The sequence below is a fragment of the Apteryx mantelli genome, chromosome 3, assembly GCF_036417845.1.
Source record: "Apteryx mantelli isolate bAptMan1 chromosome 3, bAptMan1.hap1, whole genome shotgun sequence".
In the NCBI taxonomy this organism is placed as follows: domain Eukaryota; kingdom Metazoa; phylum Chordata; class Aves; order Apterygiformes; family Apterygidae; genus Apteryx; species Apteryx mantelli.
The window spans coordinates 44,198,447-44,223,219 of record NC_089980.1 but is presented as its reverse complement, the minus strand read 5'-3'; the positions used below and the strand labels follow the sequence as shown (position 1 = coordinate 44,223,219).

General features: G+C 53.7%; 1 protein-coding gene across 2 annotated transcripts; it reads right to left on the bottom strand.

Annotated features, from left to right (window-relative positions):
* Positions 1-1,937: 1,937 nt before the first annotated feature.
* Positions 1,938-17,196, bottom strand: NFKBIE (NFKB inhibitor epsilon). Of its 2 annotated transcripts, XR_010883699.1 has the most exons (7): positions 16,764-17,196; positions 4,521-4,623; positions 3,688-3,919; positions 3,368-3,456; positions 2,798-3,046; positions 2,292-2,446; positions 1,938-2,153 (listed from the first exon to the last, which is right to left on the bottom strand). XR_010883699.1 is itself a non-coding variant. In XM_013943775.2 (6 exons), the coding sequence occupies exons 1-6, from the start codon at positions 17,093-17,095 to the stop codon at positions 2,381-2,383; spliced, it is 1,071 nt and encodes a 356-aa protein (XP_013799229.2). In that variant the 5' UTR covers positions 17,096-17,196; the 3' UTR covers positions 1,938-2,380. The 2 variants fall into 2 exon arrangements, 1 of the variants encoding a protein (XP_013799229.2); XM_013943775.2 differs by having other exon boundaries at positions 1,938-2,446.
* Positions 17,197-24,773: the final 7,577 nt, after the last annotated feature.

Here is a 24,773-nt window from a genome sequence, read left to right as displayed (position 1 = left end):
CGGCGCCGCCCCGGCCCCCGGGGTCTCCGCGGCGAGCCCTGGCCCCGCCGCGGCGAGCTCGGGGGCTCCGAGGGGCGTTTCGGGCGCTGCGCTTTCCCCGCCGTGCCCGGAGCGGAAAACACCGAGTCACCCAGGGGAAGTCACCGGGGGGGCGCGGCGGAAAACGCCCCGGGAGGCGTTTGGCCACGCAGGCCAGAGGCGAGACCCGCGCCGTGGCCGCCCGCCGCCCCGGCCCAGCCGCCAGCCCTCGGACGCGCGTAGCCGGTGCTCGCAGCCTCGCTCCAGACGGGCCTGACGCAGTGAAAACAGCGCTTGCAGTGCAGAAGCCCAAACAGCTCCTGTCGCGGCCCTGCCCTGGGGCCACCCGTACCACTGCTGAGCCCCCCAAACCCCGGGCACCCAGCGAAGCGGCTGCTAACACCAGGCTAACATCAGCGCCGAGCCCTGCCGCGTGCAGGCTTGAGCCGGGCCCGGACAGGGACAAGGCTGTCGCTGCTGGCTGCGCTGGGAGCGCAGGGCCTGCTGCCAACAGCCCCTTCTTGGCAGCGCTGGCTCAGAGGCAAGGCCTGCTGTGTGTCCCCAGCCCGGCCGCCCTGCTCCCCCGTTCCCACAGCCCGCCGCAGGTGAGGATGTGGGGCTGGTGCCACCACCAGGTGGCCACCCAGCATATATTTTACAAGACACGCATTTTAAAAAAAAATTTATTAAAAAAAAAATAGTGCAGATCACCATTGCTTCTGCCTCTTTTTCTTCCCTTCCTGCATGACTGCAGCCCTGTCCCACCAGGCCACTCGGCCCTGCAGCGCCCGTCATTCCTGCTCAAGGCCACTTTGAGGCAAGTGTCCACTGTCTTGGAAAGGCAGCACAGATGTAGCACCGCATGGCATCTGGTCCTGGTAGGTGCTGGTCGAGGCCAGCAAGCAGAACATAGCTTGCTTGCAGCAGGGTTGAGGTCCTGCCAAACAGTGGAAGATGGAGGCTCAAAAAACTGGAGCAATCCAGGCAAGCGCTGCTGAAGAGACCAAACAAGCTTCAGGGAGGCTTGGGGGGAGCCCATGCTGTTTTCCTGGCAGCATTCCCTTGCATCTGTCTTTCCAAGGAGGGAGGAGAAAGAAGAAGGCTTGCTCTGGAGCATCTCAGCTGATTGCGCCATCCAGGATTTGCCCCAGAAAACAGCAGCTGCTCCCAGGCAGCAAGTGGGGAATTTCCCTGGCTGAGGTGGGGTAAGACACCCTCAGTGTCTCTGTTCCCACAACACCTTCGGTCGTTGGTTCCCTAATGCTTCTTCGCACGTGCTCCTCTTGCTTGGGGAGGGGGCAGGGAAGGGTGGCAAGCTGCACAGCAGGAAGGATGGGGAGATAACCCTGCCACCTCCTCAGCCTTCAGCCCCGAGGAATCTAAAGTGCAGGGAAGACCCATGCCCTAAGTTTTTAAACACCCTCTCCTCCCAAGCCGGGATGTGGATCAGGATCTTTCCACCTTCTTTGCCAAAGAGAAAATCAAGGCATGGTAAGGCAGAGAGGTGTCAGTCATGACAGCAGAAGCAGGAATCAATAACCTGGTCTTCCAGCACGTCTTATAGACTGTCTTCAGCTCCCATGCGAGAAGGCTTGGCAAGACAGCACGAGAGCGCAGTGCCAAGTTGGGATCCCCCAGGGCTGGCCTTGAACACTGGAAAGGCTCTGCAAGCAGGGACTCTCCTGCCCTCCTTCCCATTTCTGTGTCTCCCTGCCAACCTCCACTGCAAGCAGTACCAGGACTCCTGCTCACCTGCTGCTGTGCTAGGAAGGGAGCAGGACCCAAGGGTGCAGGCAGGCTAGGGCAGGATGGGAAACACCTGCAGCCCTCACACAGCCAGAGATCCAAGGTAATTTTCTGCCTCTCTGATGCTGCAGGGGAGTGGAGTTGGTTAGATCACATGAGACCTCAAGCACCCGCAGCAAGAACAAACATTTATTAGAGTGTTAACTCTCCTCACCCCACACTTATTCTGATAGTGTTCAGGGGTGCTGGAGGATGCTCCATCCACTGTACAGTGTGAAAAGCACTCCGTTCCTGCTCCTTCCCTGGGTAAGCTGGAGCCCGGAGACCCCTACAATTCAGCTCCATGGCAGGGACAGGAAATTCAGTCTTGCTGGTCTGCAGCACAGACCCTGCCAAGCAGAAATCCTAAATGAAATGATCCCCCTCTGTAGTGCTCATGGTGCCACCTTCCTCCATGTGGGAAGGCAGCCTGAGGCCACCAGGGGGGCAGGGGAGAATAATGTCTCCCAAGCTGGCCCTGTACCCACTGAACTGCAGGCAGACAACGTCCCAGCGGGCATCAGGGCAACAGCACAGAGGGAGGAGGCAGCCCTACGGGCCAAAGTTGTCCAGCCGCTCATTCAGAGCACACAACAGGCTTCCCCGAGATCTTCAGGTCGTCGAAGGGCAGCAAGGCGAGGAGCTGCAAAGGCCAAAGGTGCAGAGGTATAAGGATCCAGGGTCATGTCGCCACCAAGCCAGTGTAGGGGCCCAGAACTGCCCAGCCAGCCCTGCAGACTCCCGCCTCCCCAGGGAAGTGCCAAGAAAACACACCTGGGCTTTCCTTAGAGCTCAAGGCCACAGGCAGCCACCCCACTGTCCTCCAGTGCCAAACATGCACCCCGATGGGGGAGGCTGGGATGGGCATGGCTAGAAACTCCTGCGAGGACTTGAAGTGGAGCAGGAGCTCCCCTTTGTCTATGCTCCAAATCAGCTGACTCCTGCACCCCCTACATGCTCCCAGAGCCACAGGCCTCCCCGCTTGCAGACTCACATCGTCGTTGCCATCAGCGAGGTCCTGAGCTGTCTCATTCTCCATGTTCCTCAGCAGGGTGTCAGCCCCAGAGTGCGAGAGGATGGCGGCAATGGCAGCATCCTTCCGGCCCACGGCCAGGTGGAGCGGGGTGCACCCGTTATACATCTGGGCATCCACGTACGCTCCGTTGCGCAGCAGGAACTGAACAGCTCTGCGGTTGTGGCACTCCACAGCTAGGTGCAATGGGGTCTTCCCACTTGTGCCCTCCTGGAACAAGCAGATGACAAGGACATGGATGCAGGGTCCCCTCAGATGGGCCTCCCTGAACCCATCTGCACACCCTTGGCTGGGTGAAAAGGATGCAGGCCCCTGCCCTGACTGCAGTCATGCAACCAAATCTCCCCTTGCTACCTGGTAGCCCCTAAAAGGCCTTCCTCTCTGCTCCCTCAAAATCTGGCATTTCCAAGCCCCACAGCAATCCTGACACTGCCTGGCAGTGCCAGCCCCAGGGCTGGAGGGAGTTCACAGGACTGCAGATGCAAAAGGGAGCCTGGGTGAACAGCACCCCAGCACCATGCCCAACGTTACCCGAACATCGATGTTGGCCCCACTCTGCAGCAGCAGAGACATCATCTGGATATTCCCCTTCAAGGTGCTGATGTGCAGACAGGCTAGGCCTGGGGTGGAAAGAGAGGAGAGAGTGTCATGGTCACTGCAGGTTACCCTGGGGCACGCTAAGCCCAGCTCCGAGCCCACTCTGTTACGCACCCAGATTACTGCAGATGCAACATCCAGTTTCTGACCCAGACACGGCAGCTGGCCCCCCTTGCACACACACCCCACAGCTCCAGATGCATGCCTGGCACTTGCACCCACCACCGCAGGGCTGGGCTGCCCCCAGGTCTCACCTTGCCAGTTCTGGAGCTGCAGGTCCTGCTGGTGCCCACTGGGCTCGGTTGTGTTGTCTGGGAGGGCTGTGCCCTGCAGCAGCTGCTGGGCGCACTGCACCCGCTGCTGCTCACAGGCCAGGTGCAGTGGGGTGTTGCCATTGCGGTCCTGCAGGCCGGGGTTGACTCCCTTGTGGATGAGCGCCTGGATCACACTGGGCTGTTCCAGGTACACAGCTAAGTGGAGCGGGGTCTAGTGAGGATGTGGGGACCAAAATTAGGAAGTGGGGGATCTCCAGCAGGCCAGACAGGCTTGCTCAGCAATGCCAACCTACACAAACCACCACAGCAGCGTGGGCGGGCTGCTGTGTAGGAGTGGTTCTCTGTGCCAGGGCTAAGTGTGGCTATCGCAGAGAGGCCGCAAAGGTTTGCTGCCCAGCTGCTCCCCGCACCTCAACTCAGGGATCACCCATGCAGATTGCCAATCCCAACAGGCAGATCTTGCTGTCCTAGGTTATTTACTCTACCATGGTCATGCTGTGGCTGCTCCACCCTCTGGGGCATCTGTGATGTCCCAGGGCCCTGGCTGTCTGACACCTGCCCAGGCATGTATGTGGTAAGGGGCCTGCATGGGCATCCCTTTCACCCTGTGGTGCTGGGAGCTGTCATCCCCCTTTCAGGATACTTCCCACAGTCTTCTCCCCCTCCCCAAAAAGAGACTGCTCACATGGGACCTTCACCAAGCTCTGGAGGAAAGGGGTAGGGGAAGCCTTGGGGAAAGGACAGACAGATTTGGCACCTATTCAGGGAGCAGCCTGTGGCACCTGCCTTCCTTCCTCATTACATCTGCATACCTGGAAAAGGTCATTTTGGACCTCCAGCACTTCTCTGGGCAGCTGAGCAATGCAGCAGAGAGCCACATCTGGGACACAGTGGATAATGGCCAGATGAACCAACCTACAGAAGGGATAAAGGGAAGAGAGGAGGGAAGAAAAACCCAACAGTGATGAGTGTCATGATCAAGAGCAGAGATCCTCCAAAGCTGCATGGAGAAATAATCTCCCCACCTTGTCCCCAGTCATCTTCCCTTCCCACCAACTCAGAGCTCTGCAATCCTGCCCTCTCTCAGGGAAAGCTCAGTAGCAAGACAGAAAGGCAGCCTGAGATTTCCCCGGGCAGACCTTCAGCCTGATCGTCACAGCAGGATGTGACCCTTCTGTCCCCCTTGAGCAGCTATAGGGTCCTACCCTGACCTCACAACATACACAGGACGCAAACCTAGTGAGAACTGCCCAAAGCCAGGCCTCCAACCCGAGGAAGTCTGAAGAGCCCGGGATCTGTTTTGCAGAGCCCATGGGCTGGGCTTGGCTGCTGCGGAGGGAACTGGAGGCTTGGACTCTGGCAGCTGCTAGGGGAATTCCACTTCCCCTATTGCCAGCTACGCATGACACTTCTGCTTTCCCCTCTGCAAAGGCGTGCAGCAAAAGCTGGGCAGGAGCCTGGCAGCACTCCAAGATCACCTGCACAGCACAGTCCCCGTGCCAAGCTGTCTGCCAGTCCACACCAATTTCCTCTCCTCCACATCCTTCCCTTTTGGCACTGCCACAGCAAGGCTGGCACACAGCATGCCAAAGCAGAGGGACACCAGAACTAGACAGCCTCAGCATATTCAACTGAGCTGGGTGGCTGGCAGAGCGCTCCTTTTCTCCGGACATGGCATTCATGGCTGTTTGATGGTCCCAGAGCCTGGGGTCTCACAGCCCAAGGTTTTATTTCCAGCCTACCCTTCCCCTTCTCTGCCCCACCACAAGGCCCATGAGCCAGAGCCTGCAAACTGCACTCGTGTGAGTTTCACACCGGCCCTTGCTGTCCTCTGTGCAGTCAGAACAGAAGCGAGAGAGAGACAGAAGCGAGCTGGGAGGGAATTTCCAGCCTTGCACCATTAACCTGCTGAGCTCCAGCCTGCCAGCAAGCAGCCCCGTGCTTCTGTTCCCCAGCCTCCCTCTTGCCAGAGAGGGTCTCCACCCCGCTTCATCAGGGGAGCAACCCCAGCGCTTGCACCCAAAGGCAGCCCGACAGCAGGCCCCTTCCTCCCCTCTCCCAGGCTGCAGGCTGAGCTCGCAGGTGCGTGCAGGTGAGGGACGCCAACAAGAATGAGTGGGCGTCAGCTCCCGCTCTGCAGGCTCATGACAGAGATAAGCCTTGTGCTGCCTCCTCACTATGCTGGGGCCCTGTGGTCGCTTTTATCTCTGGCAAGGATCAGCTCCAGCCGAAGGCCGAGCTCTAACTGAGCTCATGCCACCCACGCTACTTGGCGGAGGCAGGAAGGTCTGAGGGATGAAGAGCAAGAGCTGTCAGCCTCGGCAGCCCTGGCCAGAAACCCCAATGCCAGGCTTTCCTGAGAGCCAGGTGCCACCTGCAACTGTGAGGGACCAACCAACATCCTTCCACACATAAAAAAAGCAATACTTGGCCCTAAGAAGGTGAAGTTGGGCTAGGGACTGCCTTCTAGCCAGCTGCAGGGGAAGGACACGGATTCGCTGAGCAGCTCAGGGGCCAGCTCCTCCAAAAATCCTTTATCTACACGACACACACTCCCTGGTGTGGGCTCCGCTCTTTGTCCGGTTGCTGCCTGACAAGGAAATGCAGCATGAGGAAAAACAGGAGCAATTGCTCCTGGGGCAAGATAAAGTGGGTACCCTGCAGGTCACTAACCCAGAGCCACCCCACAACAGGGCAAGGGGGAGGTCCTGGCTGTAGGGCAGGGATACACAAGGTGAAGGGACGGGAGGGCCATATGGCCCTCAAAGGCTGGAGAGAGGTGGAAGGGCTACAGTGCTACGTCCTCCAAAGCATTGCCAAATGGTTGAGCCAGCACGTGGAACCCCAGAGACCCTCAGCCAAGTCCCCTTTTTGGCCGCAAAACAAACACGTTCCTCTTTGCCCTGCCTCCAGGGGAGAGGCTGTGCCTGAAAGGCTGTGTCCCCGGGAAAGCCCCAGGTCACGCAGAGGCAGGGAATTCCCCGCTGGAAGGAGAGGCCACCCACATTTGTCTCCGCAACGCCATGGGGTGCCCCCCTTGCCGCTAGCGTTCCCAGGGGCAGGGGGAGGGGGCCTGCGAGATAGGGCAGAGGCCTGGCTAAGGGGCCACGTGGACAGGAGGCAGCATCCTTCAGCAGGCATGGGGCAGGGGCCAAGCCGGAGGGCCCAGGGCTGGGCTGGCGGAAACTGCAAACTTACAGCTGCAAAACTTACATGGTGGCACAGCCCTCCCCCAATGCCTTCTCGCTTTTCCTAGCCCTGGTAAATCAGTACAGGGAGATTCCCTAGCGGGTTTTCGATCAGACAAGGCTGTGGCACCTGTGCAGAGGTGTCCTTTGCCCATGAACAGGGACTGTCCCTGTTCTTCCAAACCCACTCCCAAATGCCACGTGTTGGAGGAAGCTGCAGGATATGCCTTTTTTCAGGTATAGGACAGATAAGACTGCTCAGGCAGGGGACTTTCCAAGGCAATTCAGGTTGAACTTTAAGCCTCTGCTGCTTTCACTTTCCAGAGCCAAACTCGGCTCCCGGGGGACAGAGCTGCAGCAAGCGAGAGTGTACACTGAGGTCGCACCCCGCTGCAGTCAGCCTCCGCACCTCCATCCACCCCAGGAATCCCCCGGTCCCTTCGGTAGCTCCCCACATCATACCCACATCATCACATGGGGCAGGTGGGGCAGTCACACGCGCGAGGTAGAAACCCCAAGCAGCCTCCACCGTCAGCACCTCACTCTTCCTGGTTTTGGTGGCTCTGCAGTTCAACAAGGTGGCTGAGCGCCAGGAGATCTGGGCTCAGCTCCCAGAGCTGAAGCTGAGGACTAGCAAGTTTGGACATCTATGCTGCAGAAACATTAAAAGTTATACAACTGGTGACTTTTCCCACCCAGGCAGAGCTCAGGTTTTCACCTTGAAGCTGGGACATGCCTGCTTCTAAAGATTGGTTTCACCCCCCGTTCCTCCACTTCCTTCACCACCCAGACACAGCCTCCTCCTGTGCTCTCATTTCTGCATTAATTCTCCTTTTTCCTTGTTGCCAGGCCTTGACTTCCTGAAATGGGTGCAAGAGCCATGAGCTACTTAGGGGAACCACAAAGCAGCCACCAGAGTGGGATGAGCCCATTGTGCGTGTGTGTGCGTGCATCTGTGCATGCACGCACACATGGGGAGAGGGACTCTTTGCCATGGACAGATGCATTACAGCGATGCGAGCCAGGAATTCAGACTGTCTCTTGCTAACCTGGAAACCTCCTAACACCAGGAAACATGAGGCACAGATGCCATGTGAATCCCTGCTTTATCCCTGCCAAGGCTAGAAGCACAACTCCCATTTCGGCACAGCAGCCACAAGGCCACGCCATCATCAGACTGCTACCTGCTGGCATTCAGTGCTCACAGCCTAGCCACAAACCCAGGGGAGAGGGGATGGAGAGATCTCCATCTACTGCTAGACACCCCTCCTCATCCAGCCCCAGCCCTGTGCCTTTGCCAGAAGACCTCTACCCTGCCACACACCACGCTCAGACCTCTGCCCTTCCTTCAACCGCCTGCATGCTTCTCCTCTGCCTTGCACCACTTCCCTGCTCGCTCTCTCCCCACGCTAATGCCTGCAGCCACGGGGGGAGGGCAGTGGGGGCTTTTGGAAAGGGCAGCAGGGAGTTTTGGAAAGGGCAGCAGATAGAGGAGCTGTGGCAAGGGAAGCATGGCCAGCCTAGGAGTAGACTGCTGAGTCCATCCTCAGCTTCCCTGCTTGCTCACTAGCTCCATCCTGGGACAAGGAGACTCTTTAGTGCTCTGAATTGCAAAGGTCCGTGTATAGAGAGCAGCCATGGCAGAAGATGATCTACCCATCATCAGAGATATCCATGATCCTGGAGCACAAGGGTCAGAGCTGTCCCTGGAAGTGAACATGGTCCCAGTTCTGAACATGCAGCACTACCATGTCCGAGGTGGTCCTGGATGAGGCACAGCCCATTTCCACAGTGCTGTCCAACTCCCAGACTTGCAAGTGACCTGAATTGCCTGGTAGGAAAAGTGTCTATGTCTGCTGAGGGTGCCTGCAACTAAAGCCAAGGAGAACGGGCTAAGGGTGACACTCAGCTCTGACACACAAGCAGAACTGATGAAGTTACTTCAGTTCCACAGGTATTTCTCCTCCCTCTGGAAAAGGGGCTGACCATGGAGATCCCCCCATCCACAGGGCAAGGAACCTTGTCCCTCAGAGCAGCTTTTCCCTTCACCAACTCATACTAGAAATACCTAGGACATGGGATCAAGCATCCAACAGGATTTGCTCTGACTAATTTCTCTCCCTCTCCAGATAAGCTCACTGTCCACAGACCATAGCAGGAAGAATTTGCTCCTGACTCCTCACTTTCTCTAAGCAGATGGGTAGGAAATCTGCAAACAGTTCACACAAGAGAAACTTGTTAACAGGAGGAAATGGCATCAGCAGCAATACAGAGGAGAGATAGCAGAGAGAAAAACAGCAGGGGAATTCCGCACTAATCCTGCTCTCCCGTTCCAGCCCTTTAACCTGCCCTGCTAACTGCTTCCTTGGAGACCAGCATGAATCTCTGCCAGAAGGCTCAGCAAACACAGCACCATCCTGCCCTGCAGCCCCCTGCTAGCCCAGCCCTGGGCTCCCTTCCTCCCCCCATGCAAATGCAATTCTGTCCTGCTCTGTTAAAACTGTTCCAGCTTTCCTCTGACAGCTCCAAGGAAGCAAATGATCCCAGCCAGCTGTAGCCTTATCCCTGTGCTTTATGCTCCTGCCCTGGGTCTCCCATACGCACTTCTGCAGGTTCCTTCTCTCCTCCCCAGGGCAGCACACAGCTGTGATTTGAGGGGGGTTGGAAGGATGTCGTGGCTAGCAGGAAGCAAAGCCCTGTCAGCCAGAGCAGAGAGGGATCGCTCCCTGGTGACTACTTCAAGTTTTCTGTCTTCAGAGACCTCACTGGAAACTCACTGAAGCTCCCCAGCTCCTCTGGCAGCACTGCTGGAAAGACAGGTGGGGAGAGGCAGTGAGGTAGGAAGGGGGGGGGGGTCCAAGTGCCCCTGATCTCCAGCGTGGGAAGCACCACTCTGTTTCCCAGCCTGCTGCTCCTGGGGGCAAAGAGAGGGTTGGGAACCAATCAACAGAGAGGGGACACAGCCTCCCCCTTCCTGTGTCACCCTGCAGAGGGTATGTTCTGGGTGCTGGCAGATGAGGGCAGGAGGTGGTGGATGAGGGCTACTGGGGGCTGACTGGCAGAGGAGGCAATGAGATAGGGCAGTGGGCACCTTGTTTTTCAGGCACACACCAAGGTGGGAGAGGCAGAGGTGGAGAAGTGAAGGTGCCTCATGACTCACCCGCATACTGCAGCCCCTACCTCACAGCCTCTGGACTCTGCACCCACAGGTTTGAGCATTTTGAGCAGATGAAGGGCCCCAGATCACAGGAATACTAAACATCAGGTGCACTTGGACTGCCCTCTTCAAAACAAGGGGTCTGTCCTGCAGTGCAGTCACCAGAGGGATGGGGCAAGCCAGAAAACAGGTCAGCCCATCCCAGCCCAGGAGGATGGAGCTAGTTTCATGGACACAGGCTGAGAAGTGAGATGAAGGATTGCAGTAAAACCAGGAAACAACCTGAAAGGTTCACTGGCTGACACAACTCCATTTCAAACAGACCAGATTCCCCTTCTTGCTCATCAAGGAGCAAAAACATCTTCCTACAGTTTCTGTACACACACAGGTATCTTCAGGTCAGAACAGCCTCTTTCAAGAGGACAGTGCCTGGACTTTGCCAGAGCCTGTACAACACACACTAACAATCATTTACAGCCCTGCATACTTATCCTCATTGCCACAGGATTTTCTTTTAATGAGGCACAAGCCTTGGGTCTAGGACCTCACAGGGCCCCCCTTTCACCCTTGCCTCTGCTCTAATCAGTGGGACTTCCCATCTCTGGGAAGCAGAGATCATCCCACATAGCTCACTGAAAGGAGCACAGTAACCACTTTTACAGCTCAGACCCCACATCCTCTCTTCCTACACAGTCAAATCTGACTCCTCTTTTATCCACATTGAATTTTTTAAAAAAGCAATAACAACAACAACAACAAAACCAAACCTTTCTTCATTAATTTAGCTGAGCTCAGCATCCAAGCCCGCCTGCAGAGTGCAAGGACCCAAAGCCCTCCCATATAACCAGGCAACGGGCTTCTGCAACCCAGGGCATGGAAATTTCCAGCCATTCTTTCCTTTCCTTCTTGCTGAAGTTCCCTGTGTCTCTCCCCAGCTCCAAGGTAAATCTGTGCAGGCGGAAAGTTTGAAGAAACTTCCTCTAGGCCAGACTGAAGTCATCAGAACAGGGAAAAATCCCTACCTCAGAGGACCAATCCCTACCTAAGAGGACTTACCCATGTCACATCAAGTGTTATGCATGTGTGTGACCCTGCAGCATGCAGGAATTTCTGGCGTCTGGAGAAAATTCAGGTAAGAAGCTGCAGACAGGCATCCTAAAGGACCCTTGCCCAGAGCAGCCTGCATTCACTTTAAGTGGCTCCAAAGCCTTCCCTGCTAACCCAAGTCCTGACATGCACAGAGCAAGAGTCAACAGTCCAGGCAAAGGAAGCTGGACGTGGCAGATCCCCTCCCTCCAGCCAGCCTCATGTTAAGCCTCATTTTCTTCTCTCCTCCACAACAGCAATGTGCTAAGGAGCAAACAGGGATGGACTCGAACTCCCTTGGCAATTGAAAGGGACAAGGAGCTTTCCAAAGCCCCTAAGGAAAAAACAAGAGAAGCAAAACAAGGGTTTCAAAATCTGTCCAAGCCACATTCCTTTAACCTCGTTTGCACTGAGTAGCTCTCCGGAGATCAGTTACTCACAGAAAAGGGTCCTGCCTGACATAAGACCCCAGAACCTGGCCCACAGAGGGGAGAGGCCACATTGGGTCCCATGAGGACTGTCCTCTGAGATAAGGGCTTCCTTGTCTGCATGCCTGCTCACATCTGGCATGAGGTCTGTGCCTCTTAAATGGTACCAGCTGGTGTCCTGCATGCCCAGTCTTGAGTACATGGGGCAGCGTGGGGAATGTGAAGCCAACCGAGTGCCCAGCCATTGGCACATGTGACCCACGGCCTCTGATACAGAGGCACCTCCTCAAAGCATGAGGCAATCACACAGCACATCTGACAGAAGGGCCATGTGCCTATTAATTAAAAGCAAAGCGGATAGACTCAGGCTGCGAGAATGCAGGCATTAGGCATGGAAAGGCCCTGTGAGACCATCCAGCTCCACTGCAGGACACCAGTCGCCAGTTCCCATTAACTATGACCATCCCACTGCTGGGCAGCCAGCAACAACCCAGCATAGCTCAGCAGAGGGACTGCCAGCCCTACCAGAAACAAGGAGGTATGCTCTCTGCGTTGGACTTCTTTAATCCTTCCCTAAAACTGTGTCCCTCCGATCCCCTGCTCTTTTCTTTTACAGTGGTTTCTCTTCTCTGCTCTCACATGTTGAGTTTTCCCCTAAGCCTGCGAATCCTGCAAGCACACATGCTGGGATCCAGAGGGTACAGAGTATTCAGCAACACCTGTATTCAGCAGGGCAGGCTCTGAGCAAGCAGCAACACAGGAGAAGACAGTCTGAATGGGGAAGATCTCTATTTCCCTGAATGGAGAAGAACTCTAGAGCATGGCCACATGAGATGGGAGAGTTAAGGCTGGCACATGCTGGTCAGCTGTTAAAGGGGGCTCTTGGCCCTACAAGATGAGGCTTGATACTTGATGGCTACCCAAGCAGGCAAGGGCTCAGTGGGAAAGATCCCCTTCACTACCACAGTTGCCAGTTACCATCACTTGGAGGACAGCCCAGAACATCAGCTCTTGTGGAGACCAAAATTTACTTAATTAACTCTCCCTGAACCCTTGTTAATGCATCTCAGCCCACGAGTCACCAGCACGTGATTTTTTATCAGCAGACACGGCAGCACTTGTCTCTAGTGGAAGGAGGAAGTCAGGCTTCCTCTGCCACCCTCTTTCCCCGAGACACTACCCACCCCCTACACACATGTGCCTGACCAAAACTGCTCTGTCCCATTTTCCATCTGAAGGATGTCAAGATCTTTCTTCTCTGATTTGAGCTGGGGACCCCTGACCTTCACCCCCGCAGAGAAGCCATGCTACTTTGCATAGAGCGCCCCGTGCAGAAAGCAACCCCCCTTCCGCAGAGGCGTAGCGCCAAGCCTTTCGCAGCACAACGCGGCCGACTGGCTCAGAGCAAGACTACGCATACTGACATGTCTCGTCTACACCGTGCCTAGCTGCCCACTGCCAAGGAGTCCATCACTGTGGCATCAGGTACCAATGACATAAACTGGCGCATGGCCCAAGGACCAAGACAGCAAGAAAGGGAAACATGTTTTAAGATGGAACATATAGTTCTAGAGAGAGGAAGCTCAGTCTAATTTTCCACACTGATAAATCAACTCCGTCTCTGTAGAGCTGTCAGAGGCTGCCACAAGCCCTAGCGAATGGAGAGGTTTTCCCTAGTGCTGGAATGCAACAGACAATCCTGTCACATCCCATCCCACTCCACAGGAGCTGGCCCCACACCCACCCCTTTCCCAGGACACTGGAGCTCTCGTGCCTGGTGAGACCAGCAACAAGGGGGTTTCCTCGGTGACTCCTAACAAAGGTTGAGTTTGTTTGGAGTCCAGGGCACAATGATAACAAACTGCAGCCTGCCAGGAGTTAGCCATTCCTGCAGCTGGAAAGCCCCTCTCTTCACTTCCACACAAAGCAATCCCATTGGGATTCAATTCAGCAGAAAAGGAGCTGGTTCAAAAGGAAGAGATGGATGCTTGGAGGAGACAGCTTGAGGTTGAGGGCAAGGGAGCAACCTTCTGGCAGGGCTTGCTCTCTACCCTGCCATGGAATAACCAGGGTATTGCTGCCCTAAGTGCACCCGCCATCCTCTGCCTGTCGCTCCAGGTTTCCTCCCACTCCTTGACCTCTCCTGCTATTCCAGCTCTGCTGATCCTGCTCCAAGGCTGATGTGCCATTGCCCAGTTACTACAGCTCTGAATTCCTCAAGGCAGAGAGACTACCAGTTGCGCTGGGGAGGGGGTGGTTGGGTTTGGGGTTTTAGCAAATGATTCTTGGAAGACGGCTGCTCAAACAGAGGTACCCACACATTTCACTGGCCATTACACCCACATCTCCTGTGTTAGCTAATTTCCTTCCTACATAACCAGGCCCCTCTAATTTTGAGGGAGGGAACAGTCAGTTTTAGCCCCATTGCTTCATCCTGCCTCAATTAACGTTCTTCTCCTGCGGAGGTGGCAGGAAGTAATCCAAGGAAGATCCTGTTGAGACTTTAACTGTCTGAGCACATGCTTCTCCCCTCTGCCTTCACCTTGTGTACTTCTGCCATAAGTGCCAGACTGAGAAACACAACCCCCCCCTGCACACGTCTCGAGGAGGCACAGGTAGGCAAGTCTGGGGAAGCTATGCATGTTGGAAGGGTAGTGCAGATGGGCAGCCAATACTTTCATCAGCTCCTTTTGTGCGAGTGCAGTGCTCCTCTCCACTCGGTACCAGCAGGGGCAGCTGGAGAAACAGGAACTACTTGAATAAACCCCGAGCTTTTTGTATTTCCAGAATTACAATGATTACAGGGAAGTGTTATTGCCCAAGTCTGCTGAAAAAATAATGATACTATGATTCTAAGCCTTGTCTTGGATCTGTCTTGTGGCAGACATTCAAGCAAGGCACACAAAGTAAAGTGCAGCTGACCAAGATGAAAAGAAGTTGTCAGGTCTGCCTCTCTAGATGAAAAGGAAGTGGCCTATGGCCATCTGATCGCTTTTTTCTGGAGACCTCCAATCATGTGATGAGTGATTTTTCCTTAGACTTTAACATTACTATTAGCCCCAATCTGTTTTTGCATAGAAAAGTGGCGGCAGTTCAGGGAGATGTTGGATGCTCACAGTCCTATTCGCGAGTGGAGTGGTAGATGTTCGGCATTGCTAAATATAAATGCCGCCTACCTCTCCCACAGGGTCAGGAGACGAGCCAGGAAGAGAAGAGGCAGAAGTCCACAACCTCACCACGCTGACCACAAGAATATGTTCTTTTCCCAGCACAGGGAGCAGATCTCAGGAAAGCAGACTCCCTGCACTGACCTCCCTAGCCCCAAGTTGTACAAGCTGCACTAACAGCAGACTTTTCACTCCCTCCCTCGCTCTTTACAGATTTCCTGTTCTAAACTGCACTGTACATGAGGGAAAACAGAAGAGCGACTGCAACCACTTGGAAAGCTCTCTGAAAGCCTCTCCTGCCTGGAGTAACTAAGGCAGCGCCAATTAATGTTTCCCTAGTTAATTAGATGCTTGCATTATGTTCTAGCCAAGCAAGTCTGACAAGCAATGGGTTCAGCCACCTTGCGAGACAGACTCAAACAGGAAAAGCATCTCCAAACAGCTGCATGTACTGGGCTCACTAAAGAACAGAGTGGTGAGCCTTGGCACAGCATAACATAACGGGACCGGGGGGCTTTCCTGCAGCATTACTTCCACCAGCCTAATTAAGACCTGTGGTTCTCTCTGCGTGCACATTGGCTCTGGGGTTACAGCTGTGTAAGCTAGCGAATTTTCCCATGCAGAGGAGCTGCAGAGCCAGCATATAGATAGGACAGCACTAGAAAGCTATCCAAGTGCACCACTGGGGAGTGTGGGAGGCTGCGTTTAGTCTAACCTTGCTTGCTGTGAGACTTCCAGCCAATCCTCTGAGCAGATCCCACAGTGAACATTAATGAACTAATTAGCAGATGTACAGGTTCCTTGCTAACCAGGAAGTAAACACTTGGGCTTGCTCCCATCTCATCTTCAACCTGAGAGGCAAATGTGCTCTGCCAGGCAAGGACATAGTCTTCTTGAAGCTTCTGTTTAAGCCTACTGTGTGGACACCACTAAATTCATCTGTCTTGCTTGTGTTAGTGCCTCTTAGTTTCTCTTCCTCTTGCACCATTACTCAGTATTCAACTCTGGCCTGGGTTTGGGTCAAAGCTTTGCGTTTCTCAGCTGCGAGCACATTTCACTCATACTCTGCCCTCATTTATGATTAAGATCTTCCGTTGAGGGAATGTACAACAGGAAAGAGACATGATTAGCTGAATGCAGTTACCAGAAGCCAACCCAAATACCTCCAATATGATGTTTCTGCCCTCAAGAGGGCATTATGAATGCGGGAAGCCCCTCTCATCAAGAGAAACTTGTTCTCTCCATCACAGAGACTCAGAAGGGCTGCCCCTTAGCAGAGCGTGCATCACAAATTTGCAGAGAGCTGTCCCTCAGCTGGCGGGTAGGCAAACCAAGATGATTTTGACCAGAGAACACGTAGTTCACAGGTTGCTCAGCTGAGCAGCATCTGTGGGCCTAGCAGAGCTGTCACCAGGTCTTGCTGTGCATAGCTGATCTTGTTTTGGGTCTTGCTCACATGCCATCTCATACAGACAAGCCAGCCCCATTGGTGATGAAGTTTTGCATCCTCTGGGGAAGGGGGGGGGGGGTTTGATTTGCTCCCACGCCACCATCCAGTTGCTAATAGCCTCATAGCAAGTGCAAATTGGCTTCCTCCAGCGGGTCCGTTCTGTGACATGTTGCCTGTGCCCTGATAGCACAGAGCAAGAAGAGGAGCAGGGTTGCCTACCCCTGCTTGCCCCGCCGGACCTGCTTCGGGTGACTTGTTGGTTATCCACCCAAAGCTATGCCACGGAGCCGAGCACCTGTGCGTGACCCGAAACAAGAGGCTCCAGGCCAGGGGATGGGGGAGCCTTCCACAGCCTGGCCGGCTGGGTGTTCCTCGGGAGAAGCCAGCAGCTGGGGACAACTACAGATAAAGACCTCCTTATCTCTGCGGCACCGGCTCCCAGCTAGCAGCCGGGGGGGCCAAGCCCAGGGCTGGCAGGGGATGGAGGGCGCCGCTGCGGCACCGGCAGGAGAGCAGCGGTGCGCAGGCACCCGCGGGGGCAGAGCGGAGCGGAGGGCAGGGTGCCCGGGGCTCACTCACGTGTCTCCGTCCTCCGAAATGTAGGTGAGCGCCTCCAGCTGCTGCCGGCTGAGCCCCTCCGGCGGCGGCGGCGGCGGCGGCGGCGGCGGCGGCGGCGGCGGCTCGGCGCGGCAGGCGGCCGGCAGCCCGGGCAGCGGCTCGGGGAGGGCGCCGGAGCCGTAGCTGGAGTCCAGGCGCTCCTCGGCGGCGGCGGCCGGGGTCTCGGCGGCGACCGGCCCCTCCCGCCCGCCCGGCAGCGAGCGCAGCGACTCGATGCCCGAGTCGCACTGCCCCTCCTCGCCCTCCCAGCCCGCCGCCTCCTTGCGGCACTCGCCGCCCGCCGCCCGCGACATCCCGCAGCGCTTCAGCGCCCGCTGCCCGCCTGCCCCGGCCCCGGCCCTAGCCCCAGCCCCGCGGCGAGCCCCGGCGCCGGGGGGCTCATGGCCGGAAAGCCGGCGAGCCGCGGCCGGCGCAGCGGCTAAGGCGCCGCGGCTCCTCCTCCTCCTGCCCGCGCTGACTCAGCCGCGCCCGGCCCCGCCTGCCCGGGATTCCCCCCGCCGCCGGGCAGCGGCCCCGCGCCCGCGCCCGCGCCCGCCCCCGCGGCGCCTCCCCGCAGCGCCCCGCGCCGGGCTTTGGCACCACGCGTGGACGCGGCACCCCGGGTCGCCCGCCCTCCTCCCACGAGCCTTCCCCTAAGCGGGTGGCTGTTTTCCCTGCCCGTTTTCCCCTGCGGCTTTGTATGGGCGGGGAGGTGTGCTCAGGAGTAAGGGAGGAAGCAAATCCACGTGTGGGCACGTAGCTGTGTGCAAGGGCCAGGCAGCCTGCCGTGTGCAGGGGATGTTGCTACACTGTACTTTCCTACATAGGACAGCGTGTGCTGATGTGTCCTGGACCTGCCTGCTCCCTCAGCGTGTTTGTTTTGGTTCTTTAAATAACTGACAGGTTTGCCGGAGGTGAGAGAGGGACCTTGTCAAACCAGGTTGTATGGGTGAGGACGCTGTTACATGCACAGGTGCTGACTACAGCCTCAGGCTCTGTGGGAAACGATATGGTAGATGTCACTTACTGGTAGTAGAGATAGGTGTGAACGAGACGTACGCTTTTCCCATGTGCATGGTTTAACTCATCTTACCCACTGAGACACTGTCTTGCCTGTTCTGCCTGCACAGGTGAAGGGAAAAGCCAGGCAGTTGCTACAAGTCACTCTGTCCTGAGCTGCTTCACACTGTATTTCTGTGTCACTAATAGCAAGCCTAAAGCACAGAGTGGGTACAAGGGCTCACACAAGGACAACCAGTACACAAAGATCAAAGCTGAAAATAAAAGCTAAAAACAAAGCCCCAGATCTCTGCCTGAGAACTATTGACCCGGCTGCATTTCAGTGCTCTTCTTTCAAGATCAAAGTTACCCAGGTGTGTTACTTATGGACCTGCATAGCTTTTATCTAGCTACTTTCTAATGTCCTGAGAAATGAGTTTTCCTCAGATGAGAATCTAGATAGCTCTGAATATTGATGACACTTCTTTAAAATCAGTTTCACTTGTTACTTCTACTGTTTGAAGTTCACCTCCCCCTCTGCAAGATGGACAGCTTTCCAGTTCATCCAGTAGGAGAGGAAGGATCTGTCCATGCCACACACCTGCAAAGAAGCTCACCTGGGAAGAGTTTGGTGGTGGATGTGGGGACAAAGCTCACACAAACCACATGCAAAGTGCAAATGACTTCCCCCTCCCATGCTGCAGCTGCCACTTCAGGTTTGCGTCACTCTCCTAGCACTGGCCAGCCAGGCCTTAAACCACAGCCTTGCTGCATGCAAGCTAATCAAGACAAACACCTCTGTACAGGCGGGAAGAGATGTTTTGGGGCATAAGGGCAGGGGGAGCATGGTAGGAAGCAGGCATTCGTAACTTCCAGTCACAAGTTTGCCTCCCACTCTCAGGACCTGTTTCAATTTCTCCACTTGTGTTTTTGGCACTGCCTGGATGCAGGCCCACAATTGCTATGGGAAAGGAGGCTCTCCTGTACCTCATCCCCTCTGTTCAATGCAGAGCAAGTATCCAGGTTATATATCCATGTATACCCTCACACCTTGGCAGTGGCTGCATCCAGTCTTAGGCTGCATCTGCAGCTGATGTTCCTGATTCCCTTGCCCACAAGGCTGATAACCTGTAGGGTCCAACACTGGACAGAATCCTCCTGGGACTGTCTTGGATCTTGGGTGTTCACTATTTTACCATCACAGCCGACCCCAATCTCAGCACAGAAATTGTGGAGTTAAACAGTCATCTCAGTGTCTGTAAGCCATATGCCAAACCTTTACATGTGTTCCATTGCAGGCTGCTATCATATCTGTAGAGCAAAGCCAAAAGGTTACTCCTTTCTCCCCACTGACCCAGAATTTCTGCTTTCAGCTTTATGTACCCAGCTGCTATTAGATTACCCATAAAATACCTTCCCAAATGCCTCTGCCATTTTCTCTAGTACCCTACTGAAGCCCCATCATGGACTGGTTTCTGAAATTCTTTTGCATGGATGAAATCAGGTATTTTGGTGAAATCCATATTGGTGAAATCAGTACTTTCCTAATGTCCTGAAGACTGATGACTGCTGATACAGAACAGGAATGTGATCTCCCCAATGGACATGTATCCTCCCTTCACATACCAAAGCATCCCTGCCTTGTCCTAGCAGTAACCAGGAACCTGTGTGGTGATTCACAAAGGATTCATTTTTCTGTTAACTATTTGCTCCTTGGCTTTGCTCCTAGTGACAGTCACACCTCAATTATCTCATGATGCCCTGTCCCAGTTGTGGCATAGGTGTGGAGACTGCTTCCAGGACTAGCATAGGTCCAAGAGTGGTTCAGCTAAAGCACAGAGCCTGAGCTAATAAGCCCTGGAGAGCTGAGCCAGCTCTGTGGAGATGCATCTCAAGGTCCTTGACCCTGGGGTCCCTGTACAAAAAAACTGCTATGTTTCCTATGCAGTTAGCATAGCTCTGTCATATGTTCACTCACATGGGCTTGGTACAACTCCTGCCAGTTGCAGGCTGACTTTGTGAAGCATCACTCAGTAATCTTCCCATGCTACAGTTTCTGGCAGGGCTTCTCAGCCTCAGCACAGTGCAAGGGAAATGTATGCAGTCAACTCGTCTCACCTGGGAAGTGGGAATGCTGGGATTCGCAGTATGCAGACACCACTTTTGACTGCACAGTCCAGTCCACAGCAAACTGTACTACATATCTGGCTACCAAACAGCCCCTGGAAGCGACCTTCCTCTGCTGCTGATGTGAACTTAGCTGGAGTGAGTGATCTAACAGCCTCCCTAATGTGAGCCTTGAACTTCCTAGAGCAGGCTAGTGCTCTCCCAGGCCTGTCTTGCAGTGGTCTACTGCAGTGTTGTGTGCTGAACAGCAGAGACCAGGTACTCATGCCCTTTCCCCATAAAAGTCAGCTGTACAACCCAGGCATCCAGGTCCAACCACTCCGTGCTCTGACCTTCTCACTACTACCCAGTTGACTTCTGACTTCTCATTAATACTCAGCTCATTCACCAGGTTCTTGCCACCTCTCTTCCGGGTGTGTGTGCTTCTACTGTCCCTTTGGATAATTTGAATGGAAAATCTCAGACATGAACTTTGCTTGTCAGGCTACCTCCTTATTTGCCTTCTGTCATTCATTCAGCAAAGCTTGGGCTCCATTCCATGATCTCTCCCTAACAGAAAAGTTTTCTGTCTAGCCACACTGGTTTTGGACTTCCAATCTCTTCAGAGGCTTTAAATCCAGACTGTTGTATATACTTTTGGGGGAGGTGGTGGTGGAGGGAGTATGAACATTTAAATACAATATGTGACCAGTCTTCATGTTCTGATATGCTTTTGAGAGTTTAAAAAAATGAAGCCCTAATTCTGCCCTCTCTCCAGTTCTCTTTAAAATGTGTCACTTAAAATAGTTAAAATTGCAGGGAAAAATAGAGAAAGGAATCTATTCCCACTAGAGGTCAGTGTCAACACATGCCACTCAAAACTACCTGCATAAAATAACCTCTCCAACAGAGATCGACAAGAAACCCAGCTCAGAAAGGTACTCCCACCACACTGCACTGCCAGGAGCTTTGGGACAGAGCTCGTCCATGGGAAGGACTCCCCAGGTGATCTGCAACTCCCAGTACTGTCCCTGATAATGCACTGCCCTGAAGTACAGCCCTTTAATTTCCTAAGTGAAATGCAGATCTCTGCACTTGACTTCTTGGACCCAAGCTCTGCCTACTTCAATGGCAGCTTGAGCCTCGTGCCTTCCTCTTTTCCACTGCTCCTCAAGCTGTTAACTTGGTGAGATAAATGAGACGAGTCTGCGACACTTGCAGAAGGGGAGTTTATGCCCAGTCTGTGTCTGGTCTGAGGAAAAACAGAGGTACCTTAACTCCTAGCTGTGTTCCCCCACCATGTTTAAGCAGTGTCTGTACCTGAAATCATTATAAACAGTTATTGCAGTAGTAATTCATACCAGAGTTAGATGTTAGGCATTTGAATTTTAACAGATGGAACATTTGGGATCGTTGCAGGGTAAGGGTTAGGTCAGTGGTTACATCAGTATTTTAATAACCATAAAACAAACTCACAGCCTCTACACTACAAATGTCACCACTACAAATGCAGCTCTCTGGAGTCCAGCAACCCCACCTCCCCATGCCTGGTTCTGGTTATTTTCTCATTCATCACTGAGGTTAGGCTAAGATCATCTTAACTATTATTACTAACATTAAAGTGCTCTTTTCTATGACACTTCAACAATTTCTTTTTGGCCCTCCACAGTGCTAGCCTGATGTTAGGGAAGAATCTTCAAAGTGAGACATTTTGGCCTTTGTGAATGAGGGATCAGTCTGCTTACCCTTCCTTTTATGTCTCACTTCCTCATAGGATTGGCCCAGGACTGCATGGTTTAATGAGTAATAAGGTAGGGCTCCAAATGCTGTCTCCTTAGGGTACCAGAAGAGCACTGTGATGGCTGCTGAGCCTCCTTCAGAGTGCAAAACTTGCTTGACCTAACTGCAGCAACACCACTGCTGCACCACTGCTGCTACCTCAGCACCCTTGTGGCTTTTCCCCCATGCAGACTGTCCACCACACAGCGTTAGTCTTACTCCAGCACAGGGCTGCCTTGTTCCCTAGGTATGCAGCCCTATCTCTCCTGTCTCCAGCAGCAGGGTTCCTGGGACCATCAGGAAGATGCCAGAGCCCAGTCTGGGGAAGCTCCAACCAAGTTTTCAACACCAGGGATGTCTTTGGGTACCACAAGCAGCAGCCTAGACCTCTACCTGCAATTCCAGCTCCAGCTCAGCCCCTGAAGAAACGACATGTGCCAGGCTCCTGACTTGGAGCAGAGGTCCCAAGAGCACAAGGAAAGCCACATAAAAAATGACAAGGTTTCTCGTTGGCTTGCTCTTCTGTATATCTCATAGCAAATCAGCTCTGTGATACACCAAACTGGGTCACTTCATTTTCTGACCTAACAGAGTAAAACAGGAACATGTTTATCAAAGGATTCAATGCCTGGACGCAAGGCCAAGTTTTCTAACAGACCACGGTAAACTGGGTTCCGTTCAGGTACCATTTTTTTGGAAATGAGCCTAGCTGCCCCCTTGTGGTTACTCTGACTGAAATCACAGAGTCACTTTGAATCTCTCCAAGGATGCCTCTCTGGGCACCTGTTTCAGTGCTTGATCATTTTTGTAATGAATAATTTTTTCAGTCAGCGTTTTCCTCATTGCAATTTTTGTTGTTTGCCTCCTGTCCTTTCACTGTGTGCTCCTATGACGTTATGGGAACCACCACTTGAATAAGGAGACCCAAACTGCAGCAGGAGATCAGTTTTGTCTATGTTTGGTAGACAGGTAGCAAAGTTCTCAGTTGATGCATTTCATAACAAGGACATGCAATACCCACTGTTGCACAGAGTACTGCAGTGGGCGAGGCAATTTCTAGCTCCTTCTATCACTTGTTGTGTATGAAATTATGAAATTGGGCAAGAGGGATTAGTTTATCCTTTCAATGGGGATCATACCTAACTCATCCTGCTCTTGGACACTGGCTGGCCATTGCATTCACTTCCTAAATGCATGATGTGATAGAAATAAAGTTGCACTAAAATCCTCAGGCTTATAAAGTGAACAGACACAAATCCAGACATTTTAACAAAACTTCATTATAAACACGATCCTCCTTGTGTATGTCAGCTCAGTGACTTTAGCAGCAATGTTCTGTATTCACATCTGTGCAAATGAATGGATAATAAGGGCTGGAGTAAGTAGGTATATGTATTTGTCTGTGTTTATGTGTCTGTGTGCGTTTTTTTAAAAATAGTCCTTTATCTGAGGGATCTACAGTCAAAACACTGTAGCCTAGGAAAATGCAGGACAGCCTGAAACTACAGGTTTGTTTGTACAAGGAAATAGTCTGAAAGACCTATGCTGTACAGTCTTTGGCCTGGATTAATCTCAGCTAAGTAAAAGTGCCTAACTATGACACCCAGTCTGGCAATTTTGTGATGGGTTTAAGCTGATCTACAGAGAGGCTGCTGCTAAAAGGATCTGTCACGTTTTTCTGCCCTCAGTGGGATCCCTAGGCCACAGCTATGGGAGCTCTAGAGCTCTCCCAAAGGGGATGGCACACGTGGCTATGAACAGGGGAAGGATGGCAGATGATCTTGGACAACTGATAGTGAAACCATGCTTAAATTCATGGTGAAACTGTGCCCTAGGTGAGAAATCTCATCACCTGGGCCTCCCTTTATAGCTAGTGAGAAGACAGACTCACATCAGGAGGGTGGTTCTGATGATCTTTGTCTGGCCACACAGTTTAATGAAAAGCGCTCCTCCATCCTGTGGAACAGCAGTGTGAACTCAGTGCTCTGTTGCTGGGCTGTGATTTATTCATGACTGTGTAAGCACAGTTCACCCAGCAGGGGCTATCCAAGATGGAGCAATAACCTCAACTCACCCCACCAATCCTCAGCTCATCTTGCCAGAGAGTGCAGGATGGAGTTAGCCTCCGCCAAGGCCTGAACGCACACACCATTTTCCCTGGGAGGATACAACGCACAGTTTGCTGCCAGCAAACCTGGGGTTCAGAGCCACCTCTCCGGGCCTGATGACAGTTAGAAAGGAGGATCAATTAACTTCCATTTTTCTGAGTTGCTGGTTTCCCACCATTCTGTCTTTGCCCCAACCCCTCACTGCAACCCTGCAGCCCCCCTGCTTGCCCAGCCCTCCTCTACTAACGTTAAAGTGGCTACTGCTCTGGTCCCTAGTAAACTGCGCAGTGCTGCCAGAGGTATTACCCACACAGGCTCGGCTGTCCTCTCAGGAGAGTTAAACCTCCAAGCTGCCACACTGAATTAGAGCTTGCATCTCTCCACACTTGCATCAGAGTGATTTGGGAATAGGCCTGGTAAAGCCACACTACTGTAAGTAAATGGGGAACCCAGGAAGTGGTTAGGAGAGATGGTGAGCAGGAAGAGCTGGCTTTGGGAGGGGATGGAGGGGAAGGTGGGGGTGAGCAGGCTGTTTGTCTGTTGAAATATTCAGGTGCTGAGCACAGAGCACGCAAAGGGCAGGTGGCTGCTCCCCAGGGACTGAGGGGACTTGGCCCAGTGTGGCTGCAGAGCCCAGACTCCATGAATAAGTGATGAACTAGTCTGTGTTGCCCAGGTAACAGGCTGCTCCCAGTGCCCTGAACCTGAGCTCAGCATTCATTCCCCAGGACATTTTCCTTGCTGCCAACCCCAGCCAGTGTGATGGCTCGTAAGTAATGCAGACAGGCAGGAGAACAGCCATGCAGGGGACTTTCAGCCCTTTTCCCCCAGCTCCCTGGGGAGAGTTGGGTGAAGTGAGGGTGCTTCCCCAGAAAGGTGTGAGCTCCACTCAGTGGGGGGAAGGCAAATTTCAATGGGGACCTATTTTCTGCTTTTGGGGAAGCAACTCCCAGGTCTATAACTACTGATATGCTAAATTCTCTAAGCAACTTATTTCTGT

What these genes read in the sequence shown, in the direction of transcription:
- NFKBIE (XM_013943775.2), bottom strand. Translation starts at nt 17,095, where the DNA reads ATGTCGCGGGCGGCGGGCGGCGAGTGCCGCAAGGAGGCGGCGGGCTGG. An exon ending in ATTTCGGAGGACGGAGACAC is followed by an intron (nt 4,624 to 16,763) that starts GTGAGTGAGCCC and finishes TCCCTTCTGTAG; the next exon opens with GTTGGTTCATCTGGCCATTA. An exon ending in TCGCTGATGGCAACGACGAT is followed by an intron (nt 2,447 to 2,797) that starts GTGAGTCTGCAA and finishes TGGCCTTTGCAG; the next exon opens with CTCCTCGCCTTGCTGCCCTT.